This window comes from Thermobia domestica, chromosome 15 (genome assembly GCF_964235325.1).
Source record: "Thermobia domestica chromosome 15, izTheDome1.hap1.1, whole genome shotgun sequence".
NCBI classification, from domain to species: domain Eukaryota; kingdom Metazoa; phylum Arthropoda; class Insecta; order Zygentoma; family Lepismatidae; genus Thermobia; species Thermobia domestica.
Window position 1 is genome coordinate 33,633,462 of NC_137468.1, and position 14,177 is coordinate 33,647,638.

The following is a 14,177-nucleotide window of genomic DNA, read 5'->3' on the forward strand; positions in this document are numbered from 1 at the left end:
TTATGCGTATGATCGAAAACCTATTCAGATTGGTCAGTTTTTGCAAGATAAACTAGGGGATAAGGTAGCTTAGTGGTAGAGCGCTTACCCCGATTTGCGTGGGGTCCCTGGTTCTATCCCAGGTCAATTAAGTTTGTAATGGACGACATCGTTTCAATGGGTTTCCTTCTGGTACTCCTGTTTCCCCCACATTCTCATTCCATCAATTCCTCTATCATCAGTCACTTGCGTTAATCATCTGTCTCTCTTTGTGTAAAGAGCATAATCACGAGACGTTAAACTGAAAGACAATCTTACTTGCATGATAAACTAAAATCTAACAGTGAAGAAACATATTCTTTCCACTACCAATGCACAAATCACAGTGCAGTCACTAAGTCTCAATGCACAATTTTCTACACTGTGTGCATTTATTCATCTCTGATATAAAATTTCCATCTAGTTTGTGTACTCGTACGTTCCCCATGGCAAAAATGTTCGTTAAACTATCGTATGTTTTTCTTTTTCACGTTTACAGCCAGCGATAACTCTTCCAGAAAAATTACTTATATTAATGAAAATTACTTACAGACTGCATTTTTTTTTTTTTTTTTAGGTAAAGATAAAACGTTAACAAAACGAGTTACTTTCTCAGCTACCTACATCAAAATATTTGTTGTTGAGATCGCTGTCTGTATTACAGGTAACTTATATCCAGTGGCATATTTATGATTTTGTTTCGGGGGGAGGGGACTTGGCTAACTTTGTTCCTGGAAATGTGAAAATTCTGCAAGATATTTCATTTACTTTAATATAGTAAATACAATTTCGGGGGGGCTTAAGCCCGGAATCCCCCCTTAAATACGCCACTGCTTATCTCAAATAAGAATTCAGGAGAGAGTCAGAGTATTCATGCCGGGCACGCACCCAGAAATTTTGTTGATAGAGGTCCAAAGGTTTTTTTTTTGTGGGGGTGCGAGGGGAGGGACAATATTGCTATAGTATTGAACTGGTGTTATTTCACACCCTAAAAGACGATAAGTTGTTGCTAAATATTTCCACGTAGTACATTCTCAGAAAAAAATGATAGAAGTAGATTGTATAAAGAAATACGAGTCCAGATGACGTGTAAGATCAGATGTTTATGCAACATCAGTCATTTCTCTCTGCTAGTCAAGTGTAATATTATTAAGGAAGTGTGCAGTTGTAGATCGAATTACGAATTTTTCTTGGGGTTGAAAGGGACGTCCGATTCTGGTGAAACCTCTGCTTGGATTTGTCCCCTGACTCATGCACGAAAGACTGTTCAAAATAGCCTTTCATATTTTAGAACTGACAAGTAAACCTTACGTTTGGGTGAATCGAGTTGCTGACTGAGACACATATGAGAAAGTAGTACTAAATGTGGTCAGTATTTCAGTGAAGTTGTAGGTGCGAAGCTCCAGGGGTTTAGGAGATACAGCTACCAGAACATCACATGGAAGTGCAGAATAGTCTTCATACAGTTGGAGGTAAAAGCTCTGTAAGACCTCTTGTAACGACAAAAGGTGAATAACAAATATATGGGTACATATTAGGACTAGGGGGAAGTCATATAGTAAGGGTATACCTGACGGCGGCCATCTTGAAATCCGCCATTTTGAATTAAGGTTAAGTTTTTAAAATAGGAATAGGGTCATGTGATACATGATTTAAGGCGCAAATTTAATCAGAAGAACAATGGTGATGTTAATTTTGATTTACACGCAATTGGTAAAAAGTTACAGGGAAATTAAATATTGTTGCAGCATATGTATTAGTCCTGTACCCCACCTTGTAAATTTTGTGTTAATGATAATAATTAAATAAAAAGCAGGTGGATAAATATTAGGTCTATGGTAAGAGTTGCCTTGATGGCGGCCATGTTCAAATCCGCCATTTTGAATCAGACAAAAGTTTTAAGCAAAATGCATAACAGTGACACCTTATTAATAGCAAATTTTACCATAACTCCAACGATATAACCATTTTGGCTTTATCATTAACCAGCACAAAATTAAATGGATCGCTCCTTACGACTACTGCTTTGACGGAATTGTTAACGACAAATGTGTCAAGTGTAACTCGATTGCCTTTGTCAGGTGTGTTCACTGTGAGCAGAGCATTTGTGCAAGTCATGCACTCTTTTCTGAACTCCATATTGATTGTACTAATTGAGGACTTTTCTGGAAGAAAGACCCAAGTTCAATTATGACTCAATTCCACTTTGTTCATTTTTCCTTAAATTAGCAACTTGTTTATGCGATAACAAATGCTGGTTAATGATAAAGCAAAAATGGTTATATCGTTGGAGTTATGGTAAAATTTGCTATTAATAAGGTGTCAATGTTTTGCGTTTTGTTTAAAACTTTTGTCTGATTCAAAATGGCGGATTTGAACATGACCGCCATCAAGGCAACTCTTACCATAAACCTAATATTTATCCACCTGCTTTTTATTTAATTATTATCATTAACACAAAATTTACAAGGTGGGGTAAAGGACTAATACATATGCTGCAACAATATTTAATTTCCCTGTAACTTTTTACCAATTGCGTGTAAATCAAAGTTAACGTCACTATTGTTCTTCTGATTAAATTTGCGCCTTAAATCATGTATCACATGACCCTATTCCTATTTTAAAAACTTAACCTTAATTCAAAATGGTGGATTTCAAGATGGCCGCCGTCAGGTATACCCTTACTATATGACTTCCCCCTAGTCCTAACATGTACCCATATATTTGTTATTCACCTTTTGTCGTTACAAGAGGTCTTACAGAGCTTTTACCTCCAACTGTATGAAGACTATTCTGTACTTCCATGTGATGTTCTGGTAGCTGTATCTTCTAAACCCCTGGAGCTTCGCACCTACAACTTCACTAAAATACTGACCACATTTAGTACTACTTTCTCATATGTGTCTCAGTCAGCAACTCGATTCACCCAAACGTAAGGTTTACTTGTGAGATACAAAGTGCAGCAACAAGGTTATAAATATATTAAATTTGTATTTAAAAGAAAGCGATACGGTAACTTATTTAAATTCGTCGTGTGCGGGGATTCGAACAGCGGACCGGTTCGATTCTCAAAAGCCGTTATGGTAATATTTTTTGTAATATAATTAGGGGTAAAAGTGGATCTGAAAAGGTAGGGGAACCCATGACGTCACGCCGTCCCTCTTGCCTATCTTTGCCCATTGTATTTTTAGGAAGTGGAGGGACGCCATATATATTTTGGAAGTGGGGGAATGACGTCCCCCTCACTTTTACCCCCTTAATAGTGAGATTCGAGAAATAGGTTTGAACCTTGGACGTATATAATGAATACATATAGTACCCCACTAAAGAACATTTCCTGCTTACTTTCTTTAAAAAATTCTTCTAAAGAATTTCTCCAATTTTGTCTTCGACTACATACTTGGTGTGAAATGGAAGTACAAAGGGAAGGGGGGAAAGAGTGTTACAATTTATGAACTACGTCATATGTAAAGACAGTGGAAAAATAAACAACTCTTCAAGTAGTTGTTATTGATGTCACTCTCCCTCAATCTTTCTGTAGTTGACCAATTTGGGCGAAAATTGGTATGGCTCTTATTGATGGCCTACCGAATATATGGTTGAAATTAGTCAACTCCAAAAGTCAAAACTGGCAAGTACCTAAATAATAATAATAATAATAATAATAATAATAATAATAATAAGAATATAACAATAGCCCAAACATGAAAGTGAAGTAGATATGCACTAAATTACGTCTCCCCAGAAATTGTTTAAATTACTAGGTAAGCTGTTGCGGAAGCCAGGTAGTGGATGACCTCACCAAGCGACCATGCCCGAAGCAAGTTTTCACAAAAAAAAAAAAAAAAAAAAAAAAAAAAAAAGGAAATAAATGTGCATTTTGTAGTCACATGTTTTTTTTTTTTTTTTTTTTTTTTTTTTTTTTAAAGAAAATATGCGTGACGAATCAAACAAGTATTCTTTATTTTATCCAAGTAATTAACAACATTGATGAATAAATACAGTGCAAGTGGATCAGTTATGCAAGTAGACTGCCTGTGGATATGTCTGTGAGTGTTCTGCCCAAATGCAGATTCTAGCTCACTTACACTAACGCAACTACCGAACGTGTTTTCGTACTGAATGGCACGACTAGGATCGGGTCGCTTTGATCCAGTGCGACTAAATACAGATATGAAAAGAACACATTTCTCACTGGCTTTTCAGCTTGAAGAAAAAATCACCACTAAGCAACCTCTCCTTCAGTTTCAATCTACATTATTTTCACACAAAATTTGAAGAAATTTTTATTTGCGCATTTCCTTTAGAGGTTCTTCACTCTTCATTTGTCCTTCAATTTCTTTATCTTATCCGTGTTTTGCGTTTGCGCCTTGGACTCAGCAGTATCTTTTTATATTCTAAACGACAAGTTTTACAAGTTCGTTCGATAAAACTTTGACGATCCATTATATTAAAAGATGTGGTTTGTCTTTTCTGTGATTCTGATACGTTTATACTTTAAGCCTTGTAGTTACCTTCCACTGCAATGCTTTAACGTTCAAGGACGCATACACCAAATGAAAAGATAAGTTAAAGATTTAATTAGTAGTCCGAGAGAGAAAAAAAGGCGAAGGAATTGTATTTGTTAGACTTGTATTGGCAGCAATATACATATTCCCCATGTTGGGGTTTTATCGTCTTCGGGTCACAAGTATGTCTTGACCATTCGGGCCATTCTGGGTCATGGGTCTGAGTGCTTCCGAAGTTTGTGACCCATACCCATCTCTGTTGCTCGCAACCTGTTTTCGGACGCAGCTGTTCAGTGTATCTTGAAATATTTCATCCTCCAAACCCGATATTAAATATAAACTAATTATTTGCTGAGCAAAATTGTATATTTTCATTAAAATTCAACACGTGTTACAGTTTCGCCAACTAACTCTTTGACTTCATCAGACACTCTGATAAAGGCAAAGAGTTAGTTGGCGAAACTGTAACACGTGTTGAAATTTAATGAAAATATACAGTTTTGCTCAGCAAATAATTAGTTTATATTTAATTATAACAAAGCAAAGCTTCTATTTATGGGAAATATCACCGGTGTTAAAGCTTTCAATTTATTATACTATTGACATGTAATGATATACATATTTGTTATTTAACAGTCAACTTTGCTATGCGCTTTAATATTTATTTTTTAAATCTTTTGGTGTTCGTAGAGTATCGTTTTTACAAGCTATATTGGAAGGTAAATGAGGAATGAGGAGAAAATCGTATAATAGATTTTTAGTGTTGAAGGGCTAAGGGGTAAACTTCTACGTGGCTCGCATCCAGATTTTTTTTTTGGGGGGGGGAGGTCAAATACTACAAACCACAACGTCTGTGTAGTATTGAACTGTTATTTTTCTGTACCTGATAAGCAATTGTAAAATACTTCCACCTAAATTGTCAGAATAAAATGATATAACTAGATTGTTGTAAGAGAAAGAGTACATATGAAGTGTAAAATCAAATGTTCATGCTACATCAATGATTTCCATGTTTAGTTTTATTAAGGAAGTGTACAGATGTATTTTAGGAAGTTTTCAAAGGGTGTTCGGTCCAGCCGGACCCCCTGGGCAGGGCCGTGCCGTGGGGGGGCGTGGGCCCCGGGCGCCGAAGTAAGGGGGGCGAAAAATTCTGGAGAGAAAAGGAAAAAATCTTGGAATATATGTATGGGGGCGCCTTCGTATACTCTCGCCCCGGGCGCTGATTTTCCACGGCACGGCCCTGCCCCTGGGTGAGCCCCTGCTTCTACTTCAAGATAAAAAGAAGGTCTGTCAGCTTACGATGATGATGGTGATATGAAAAAACTTGGATTTACACACTGCAATATTCTGGATGCGTCATTGCTCATGATGATTAAAAAAAAAAAAAAAGAAAGAAAGAAAGAAAGAAACATGAAAGCAAGTCACTCCGTCTACAGTAGTAAAAATTGAATACGTAAACTTTTCGATTCCAAGTAATAATATGCGTTCAGTGTAACTGTGAATGTTAATGAGGCATGAAAAATAATATCATTGGTTATTGGTTGGTAGAAGTGTGGGAATAAATCAATGGTGCTGAAGCAACTCTCGTAGAGCCAGTTCGCCTTGAGAAGATAATTAAAATATTATTTTTGAAATAAAATTCACTAATAACAGGCTTCTGTTCTCGGAAATCGAGTTAAAATACTACTTTTTATCCTTCAATATTTTTATGATATGTTGTTATACAGTAGTTGCAGCGTCTTAGATATGACCATTGTAAAAAAAATCATTGTGTCACTTCTAGCACAGTAGTCGTGTCTTGCTATATTAATCTAATTATCAAGAGAAATAATTATATAGTCGGAAGTCAGTCACAACAATTTCTGTTAGCGTACCGAGCACGCTTAATTTATTGTGCAAAAGAAGTGTTGCCAGTATAACTCTCACAGAATTTCACCAAACTAGTGAACAAAACTTTCAGAATTCCAGTTTTGGTAAGAAACAGTGACGTAATAACTTGGGGCAAACAGGGGTTGTGACCCGGGTGCCGCGCGCCGGATTGGGAGAGCGTAAAGCTAGGCAAATATTTGAGGGAACGTTTTGGTTTGGTTGATCAGGGGGTCGCTAAGGCGAGTTCTTGCCCTGGGCAACAATTAGCCTAGTTACTTCGCTGGTAAGAAAGGCTTCGTTTCTCACTGTGAAACTGTTGTAGAGTCCAAATTCTTTCAATCTATCTCTTTCGGTTGCAATAGAACAGGAGTCCCAGGTTTTGAAAATTAGTGGGTGCTGTAATTTACCGTCGTAACCAGAGGATCTAGGGATCCTCCCCGGAAAATTTTGAAAATTGACCCTCCTGAAAATGCGTTTTCGTTATTTTTCATTTCTGGTAAAGTGTCTGATCGAACTTTATATTCCTCTTTCTCCCACCCTAAGGGACTACCATGGCTCAGTGGTAGATCGTTCTCCTCTGGTGCGTAGGGTCCGTGGTTCGATCCCAGGTCGCGCCAAATGGGCTTTGTAGCGGACAAACACCGTGTGTGTGGGTTTTCTCTGGGTTCTTCCGTTTCCTCCCACTTTCTTCATTTTCAATATGTCATTGATTTCTCATCATCACCATCTTGTTTACCCTATACAACATAATCGTGGGACGTAAAACTGAAAGGGTTCATTTATTGTTTCCTCCCTATGAAAAAATCGGGTCTTTAAGAAATTCAGCGAAAGATAATTTTTTCTTTCTTTCTTTCTTTCTTTCTTGCGTGGTACTGAGAACCTTTCTGGGAGTTGATCGAGTTCCGGAGCAGCAGTCCCAGAGTCGTCGCCCCTGCAATATAGGGGAACAGAGATGTAACCTGTTCTTGGGTTCGCTGAAGCCATATCAGAAGACAGTTTCTCGCTGTTTCTTAGTTACTATTCTATAGAAATTAATATTTAAACCGGAGGTTGTCCAGTTTTACTACTTCCAGTTTGGATAGAAGAATAAGAGAATAAGAATGGAATTTGTCCTTCGGAACCTGAATCAATATATGTTTATCGCCCATTTATTAATATTTTTGCTCCATGAGAATAAATGTTGAAAACCAGAAGTTGTAATAAATTTCTGTCACTTTCGCTTTTATGAGAGAGATGGGAGTGGCTTGAGCTTATCCTTTAGACAGAAAATCCATATTTAGAAACCACTGCTCGATATGTGTTACAATCAGTGTTGAAACTAGAAATCGTAGGTTTGAACCACTTTCGATTTCAGTAGATTGATAAAGGCGAAGATAAAGACATTTATTAGAACACTGAATTCATATCAGAAAGAAAATTTTCGCTATGTTTAACCGTTTTTGTTCTTAATACCTGTTGACGAACAGACAAACCAACTTAGGCGTTCTATATTAGAACGTAGTAATTAAAATTAGCTATTGTTAATGCATAATTTGTATTGAATCTTCGTACTTCCATTGGTAAATGGAGTAAGTTGGTCGCTCTTGCAATATTTTGAATAGGGTAAAGCCCCTCTCCGATGGTCTAGTGCCAATATAGAACTACGATAGCCCTGTATTCACATCAAAAATAGATAAACATCGTGTTCATATATACAGTATTTTCAAATTCTGTCACTTTCTTCTGATTAGGAATAACTAAGGTCCGGATTTTCATGTAATGTTAATTTTCTTATATGTAGTCTTGTCGGAAATAATATTCATACTCCTGTTTTTCCTTTTAATCCATAAAGCCCTTATCCATAAGAATAAGAAAAAAAAACATGGTAATTCTTTATTTCAGCCTAAAGTCCTACCTTTGATAGGTTAGAGATTATGACGTTTTAAAGAGAAATGGGTGATCTGTTTTTTTTTTTTTCGTGAACATAACAAATATGTTTGATATATGTAATGTCAAAATTTATCATAACAGTAATTTATAAAACTTAAATCATGGTAAATAAAATCGCTGTATTGCTCTATGTTTTAGGGTTTTATTTCGTCCTTAAGTATTTCGGAAAATACTAATTAAACAGAGACTTTTAAAGCAACACAATCCTACATTTATCAAGTATGAGTAAACCATAGGTGGCAGCAGTGCTGCAGTCCTAAAATTTTCGCTGACCAATATGACATATGACTAATAGAGAACCCATTTTTAGAAATTAACAATATAAAACAATGTATTAATAATCCTATTAATTAAACTGTAAAGCGCTTGCGGTATTGTTTTATAGTCTAAAAGCATTTTATGCTATTTTGTTGACGATATCACTTAGATGAATCATTTCCTTAATAATATACTTGGGCGTAGGTAGCCTACGCAGAAAGAATCTACCAACTATGAGAACGAGCTGAGAAAATTATTGCCGGTGCGGTGTACCAAATGGAATTAAGAAAATTGTGATGAGGAGGGTGGAAATACCAGTATCACAGTTAAATAAACCTTTCGTAGTAATATTCATTGATCAAAATAACAGGAATTTGGACAGACAGATTATCATGTCTCATTACTAAAGATATACCGCATTGACTTGACACCTAGTCTTCCATTCCAAGCGCTGCTATCGGCTGAAGGAATTCCACTCCCTTTCGCTAAGGCTCTCTCGCTTAGCAACAGCTGGACTCTTATTGGCTCAACGAGTCGGGGTGTGAGCTTAGTTCACATTTTTACCACAGCTCAAGATATTTTGACAGCACTATACCCGTTATTCGTAGGTTTCACTCAACATCAGAATAATGTACGTTATTATACATTTGTGGTTCCACACACATTCGGCCAAGTTACACAAGTGGGAAACTCAGTAAGGTATAAACAAATGGGATGAATACTTCACTTAAAAAAAAAAAAAAAAACTGTTTTTGAAAGAAAATAAATCTTGTACGAGAAATAAGTTTATAATGTGAACATTTGTTTGTTTCAGCCTGTTCGAGCAGGAGATTATGTCGTATGTGCCAGCGGCTCCCGCCACACGGTCCCCCAGAGGTTCTCCACAACCATCCCCTCAAGCCTCTCCTGGTATGTCGAGAGCCAATGCCAGGGCACCAGCGCCTTATCGCAGAGACTTCGAAGCGAAATTACGGAATTTCTACCGAAAATTGGAATCAAAAGGGTACGGCCAAGGACCCGGCAAGCTCAAGTAAGTGCAATGTTATGATAAAAACTTGTTTTAAAAAAATCAGTGAAAAGTAAGTTTTCTCGGTCTATTAGCCAGGTGAAAATGTTGACTTCCAACGTCTCGAATGCAGTCCATAAAGATGAAAGCAATGTTTGCATTCGGAACATCGGAAATCAGTATTTTCATCTGGCTGATAGCCCGAGAAAAACTTACTGGAATCACGTCGCCAGTAAAAGTTCAATTCTTTAAGAGTCTGCCTTTCTAAAAATAATATAAAATTTCCCATATTCTTTTGTTTATTTATTCATAAGTGAAAGAAGATAATAAAATTGAACTTACCACAATCATAGATCATGTTATTCTACAACAGAAAATATGAACCTGAAGAATTTTCAGTGTTGCCATCCATAGAAATTACAGTGTTGCCAGAATGACAATTCCCCTAAAATCTAAGTTAAAACAGCGACTAGAGGAACGAACTCAACTGCATTTGATTACATATTATGTTGTTTTAGTTTGCTGGGAACTACTTTTTAAATAACATTATTTAATTTTAATAACTGTATGTTAAATCTATTTTGTTTATTGCAAATTAAATACAACTCTTATTTAAAAAGTAGTTCACAGGAAACCAAAACGACATTATACATAATCAAGTACAGTGGAGTTCGCTCCCCTAGTCGCTGCCTTAACTTACATTTTAGGGGAATTGTCATTCTGGCAACACTATAATTTCTATGGATGGCAACACTGAAAATTCTTGAGGTTCATATTTTCTGTTGTAGAATAACATTGTCTATGATTGTGGTAAGTTGAATTTTATTATCTCCTTTCACTTATGAATAAATAAGCAAAAGAAAAATGGGAAATTTTGTATTATTTTTAGTAAGGCAGACTCTTAAGTGAGAAGATAATAGACAAAAATGAGTATGTTATTAAAGGATGGGTGATAAGTAACTAGGTATTTAAAAAAAAAATGTTATAAATTCTGAAATATTGATTTTTACGAGAAAAAACATTTATATGTTCTTCGTTACATAAAAAAAAAGAATGTTAAATCTCAATATAAGCTCTTGTGTTGTTTACCAGCTTAAGACAATATTTGTAGTTTTATTAGCATTAATCCTCCATAGCCCGCGTGGTCAATTGTAACATCAAGGCACGCGCGCGGAGTCTCACTCCGCAATATTTATTTATCTTATTTTAATGTGTATTTTGTTTTGAAGAGATATTAAACTGTTTAATATTTTCTTTGCAATGTTTCTGACAATTCACCACGTATATTTTACAGCACAAAGTCCTTTAACAGTTCTAAGAAAACTAAAATTTCTCTATCCACGGAGTATGACTCCGCGGCGCGTGCTACGGTGGGTTAAAGCGAAGGGTTTCCCCTTTCTGTAGGGCTACCAGATATTTAGACTAGAAAACTGATACACCCTATAGAAATTCACAGTAGATTTATCGTTATGCAATTGTTTTTTTGCTGAAATACTAATTAAATAATGGCCAAAATTGAGGGACAGAAAGTAATGAAAATTATTTAATCAAAACCTACACACAGCAACAACATAGTGCAATAAACTAGCCCCTACCGTTATCCATGTGCTTCCTTGTGGCTGTGTGATTAGCGTAGGTACCTTTGTCACGGGAAACTAGAGTTCGATTCCCTGCGAGACCTCATGTGGTTCGGATCTCACGGTAAGCTTGTAGAAGCCTCGTATATAACCTCGCTGCAGAAAGGGACGCTAAACTTAAATCTAACTGACCCTCCGTTATCCATGTAAATTAGCGCAAATAAAATCAAAATATTTTCTTCTTCTCGTAACGAATGTGGTAGAGAAATGTTGCGAACGAAATTCTTGCTTGCTTCATTTCAGGATCGAGTCTGTATGATATGTAAATCTACAGCTTAATGTAGGGTCCAAACCACATTAACTTTCACCTGTTATCGAACCAGTTTTCTCTCATTTCAGAGACGCATACGGTAGCCCAAGTTAGTAAAAAAGAATAACTATATAGTACTATATAGTATTCAATAGTAAGACTATCTATGGCTTTGGATTGATTATTTTAACAAAAGAAACACTGATCAAAGCTTACAACACTGTATTTTAAATTATAATAACGGTTTCGGATATCTAACATATCCTTCTTCAGACAATATCGAAAATAAATATTGTCGATATTTATTTTCGATATTGTCTGAAGAAGGATATGTTAGATATCCGAAACCGTTATTATAATTTAAAATAAAGTGTGTTTTAAGCTTTGGTCAGTGCTTTTTTTTTTTTTTTTTTTTTAATAGTATTCAAATACAAATGTGTAGAATATAATGTTAGATTTCAGAATTTACATGCAATATATATATAATACTTCAATCGTAGGCTTTTAACAGTCTCCTGGTGGTGGTGGTGGGGAAACAACACCCTTTAGCCACCACCTTAAAAGAAACATTTTTTCAAGATACTGAAGAAATCTTTGAATCTTATCTTTTTATTGTGACTATTAGTAATCCTTTTTCAGTATAATTATTATACCTATTAATTATTTTATTCTTTATTTTTCTAGATTACATATAAGGAGAGAGCATTTACTGGAAGATGCCTTCAATAAAATAATGTCTGCGTCGAAAAAGGACTTACAAAAATCCAAACTGTACATTACGTTCGATCGAGAAGAAGGTTTGGACTACGGTGGTCCTTCTCGTGAATTCTTCTTCCTTCTCTCCCGAGAACTTTTTAATCCTTACTACGGTCTCTTTGAGTATTCAGCGAACGATACGTACACCGTTCAAGTGTCTCCGATGTCTGCCTTCGTCGATAATCATCACGAGTGGTATGTATTATAATTAAATAATGGAGAGTAAGTAGGGTTTTTATTTAGACAAACAGTATCACTTTCTTTCATTCTTTCTTTCTTTCAAGGGGGGAGACATACTACTAGTAATCTGGAATCTTTGTTTAATATACATAATCAAATTATGTTGGGTGGTTTCAGCGGGAAAGTGGATGTGATATTGGTGGTGTACAGGCAGCGACAAAAGTTTTTTTTTTCCATTTGATGAAATTAGTTTCGTTAAGAACTTGAGAATGGAAGGACAATTTGAGTACAGTTCTCAGCAAATTAAAAAAGAATGTAATTTTCTCTACGTTCCAGCCATACCACCTCTATTTCCAAAATAAGTTTTACCAAATGTAAAGAACTTTTGTCGCTGATTGTACCAGAAAATTAATGGCAATGTAAAATCGGTAGTTCATTCTCATGTTGCCAAGGTATATAAAATATTGTTTCACAAAGTATGTGTTGTTGTTAATATACAAGAATTGAGATATTCTGAGTAGTAAGAGTTAACTCGACAAGAGTTACGTGAATCTGAATGCTCGGATATTGTATTTGAGATGTTCGAATAGTAATAGCAAACTGTTTTATAAAAGCCAGTTTCGTACCTGTATGTCTAGTTTGTGGACGGTGTTCTGTTAAAAAGTAGAGTTTCAAAATAAACGAACGATTATGTCGACCTTTTAGAGTGCATTAGGATTTTAAGGAAACAAACCTTTATTCAGTTAGCACTAAGTACACGAAACGTCTCAGTTGTACAGTCCGCAGCAAAATATCTGCAACATGAGCATGCAAGTTTATTGTGAAACTACGCCTAGCAGCACAGGGAATCAACATAACGTCTAAGTGGCACGAATCACGCCAGGAGAAACCTCGGCGTCCTCCCTTGCACACTTATTTTGGAGCAAAAGACTTTATTGTGAAACTACGAACTTTCATGCTCATGTTGCAGGGTTTTTGCTGTGGACTGTACGTAATGGTGGAAATACTTTTGTTGTTTTATTAAGTTGATTTAGACCGTGCTCCCTGGTGTAATCAGGTGTTATTATTTACAAGCTATTACGAGGATTATTGTGAAATGTTAATTGTTGAAGATGAAATGTGTAATAGTTTTGAATAAAGGATAAGGATAGAGTGAAATTACTGTTTACACTAAGATTAATGTAATATATTAGGCCTAGTAGTTGATAGTATTGATTTGGAATTCCTTGGCGCCTTTTCTCAGTAATAGTACCGAAATCTGTGATGCGTTTTCCTTTTGAAAATATTCTTCGTTATGCATCAAAATACTTTTCAGAACACCTAAGGAGTAGCTGCAAAATGAAAAATGGAAAATTTTCAGGTGCCTCTTGAATACACCATCCCCTTTGTTCACTATACGGGATAATTTTTTTTAATGGTTTCATGGATGGTACCTATTTACTACGAAATATAAGTAAAAATGAGAATATTGGAAATTGTCATAATTTGAAAAATAATTAGTTACACAAAAGTAGTAAAATATACTTTTAAAAAGATTTAAAAAGATGATGATTACAAATCAGTGGCATCTTATGTGGTTTGAATTCCACGTTAAGCTATGAGTTTACGTGTCATACAGCCTAGCTGCTGAACGGGATGCTTAAGCTCTGCGACCAAATTGAAGCTGATGTCTTCTTCGGCTCGCCCATCGTCAGATGGGATTAAAAATAGAACACGGAAACCAAGCTTGAATCAACTAACCAAAACTTTACAGGAATTGGTGATAT

The 14,177-nt window shown here is 35.8% G+C and overlaps 1 protein-coding gene across 4 annotated transcripts in view; it reads left to right on the forward strand.

The window, feature by feature from the left end:
- Hecw (Hecw ubiquitin protein ligase) overlaps window positions 1-14,177 on the forward strand; it is a 379,179-nt gene that overhangs the window by 343,095 nt on the left and 21,907 nt on the right. For all 4 annotated transcript variants that reach the window (XM_081739550.1, XM_081739551.1, XM_081739552.1 and 1 more), the window contains 2 exons: window positions 9,397-9,612; window positions 12,160-12,426. In XM_081739550.1, the coding sequence (XP_081595676.1) occupies window positions 9,397-9,612; window positions 12,160-12,426 (483 nt within the window). The remainder of the gene's footprint in view (window positions 1-9,396; window positions 9,613-12,159; window positions 12,427-14,177) is intronic.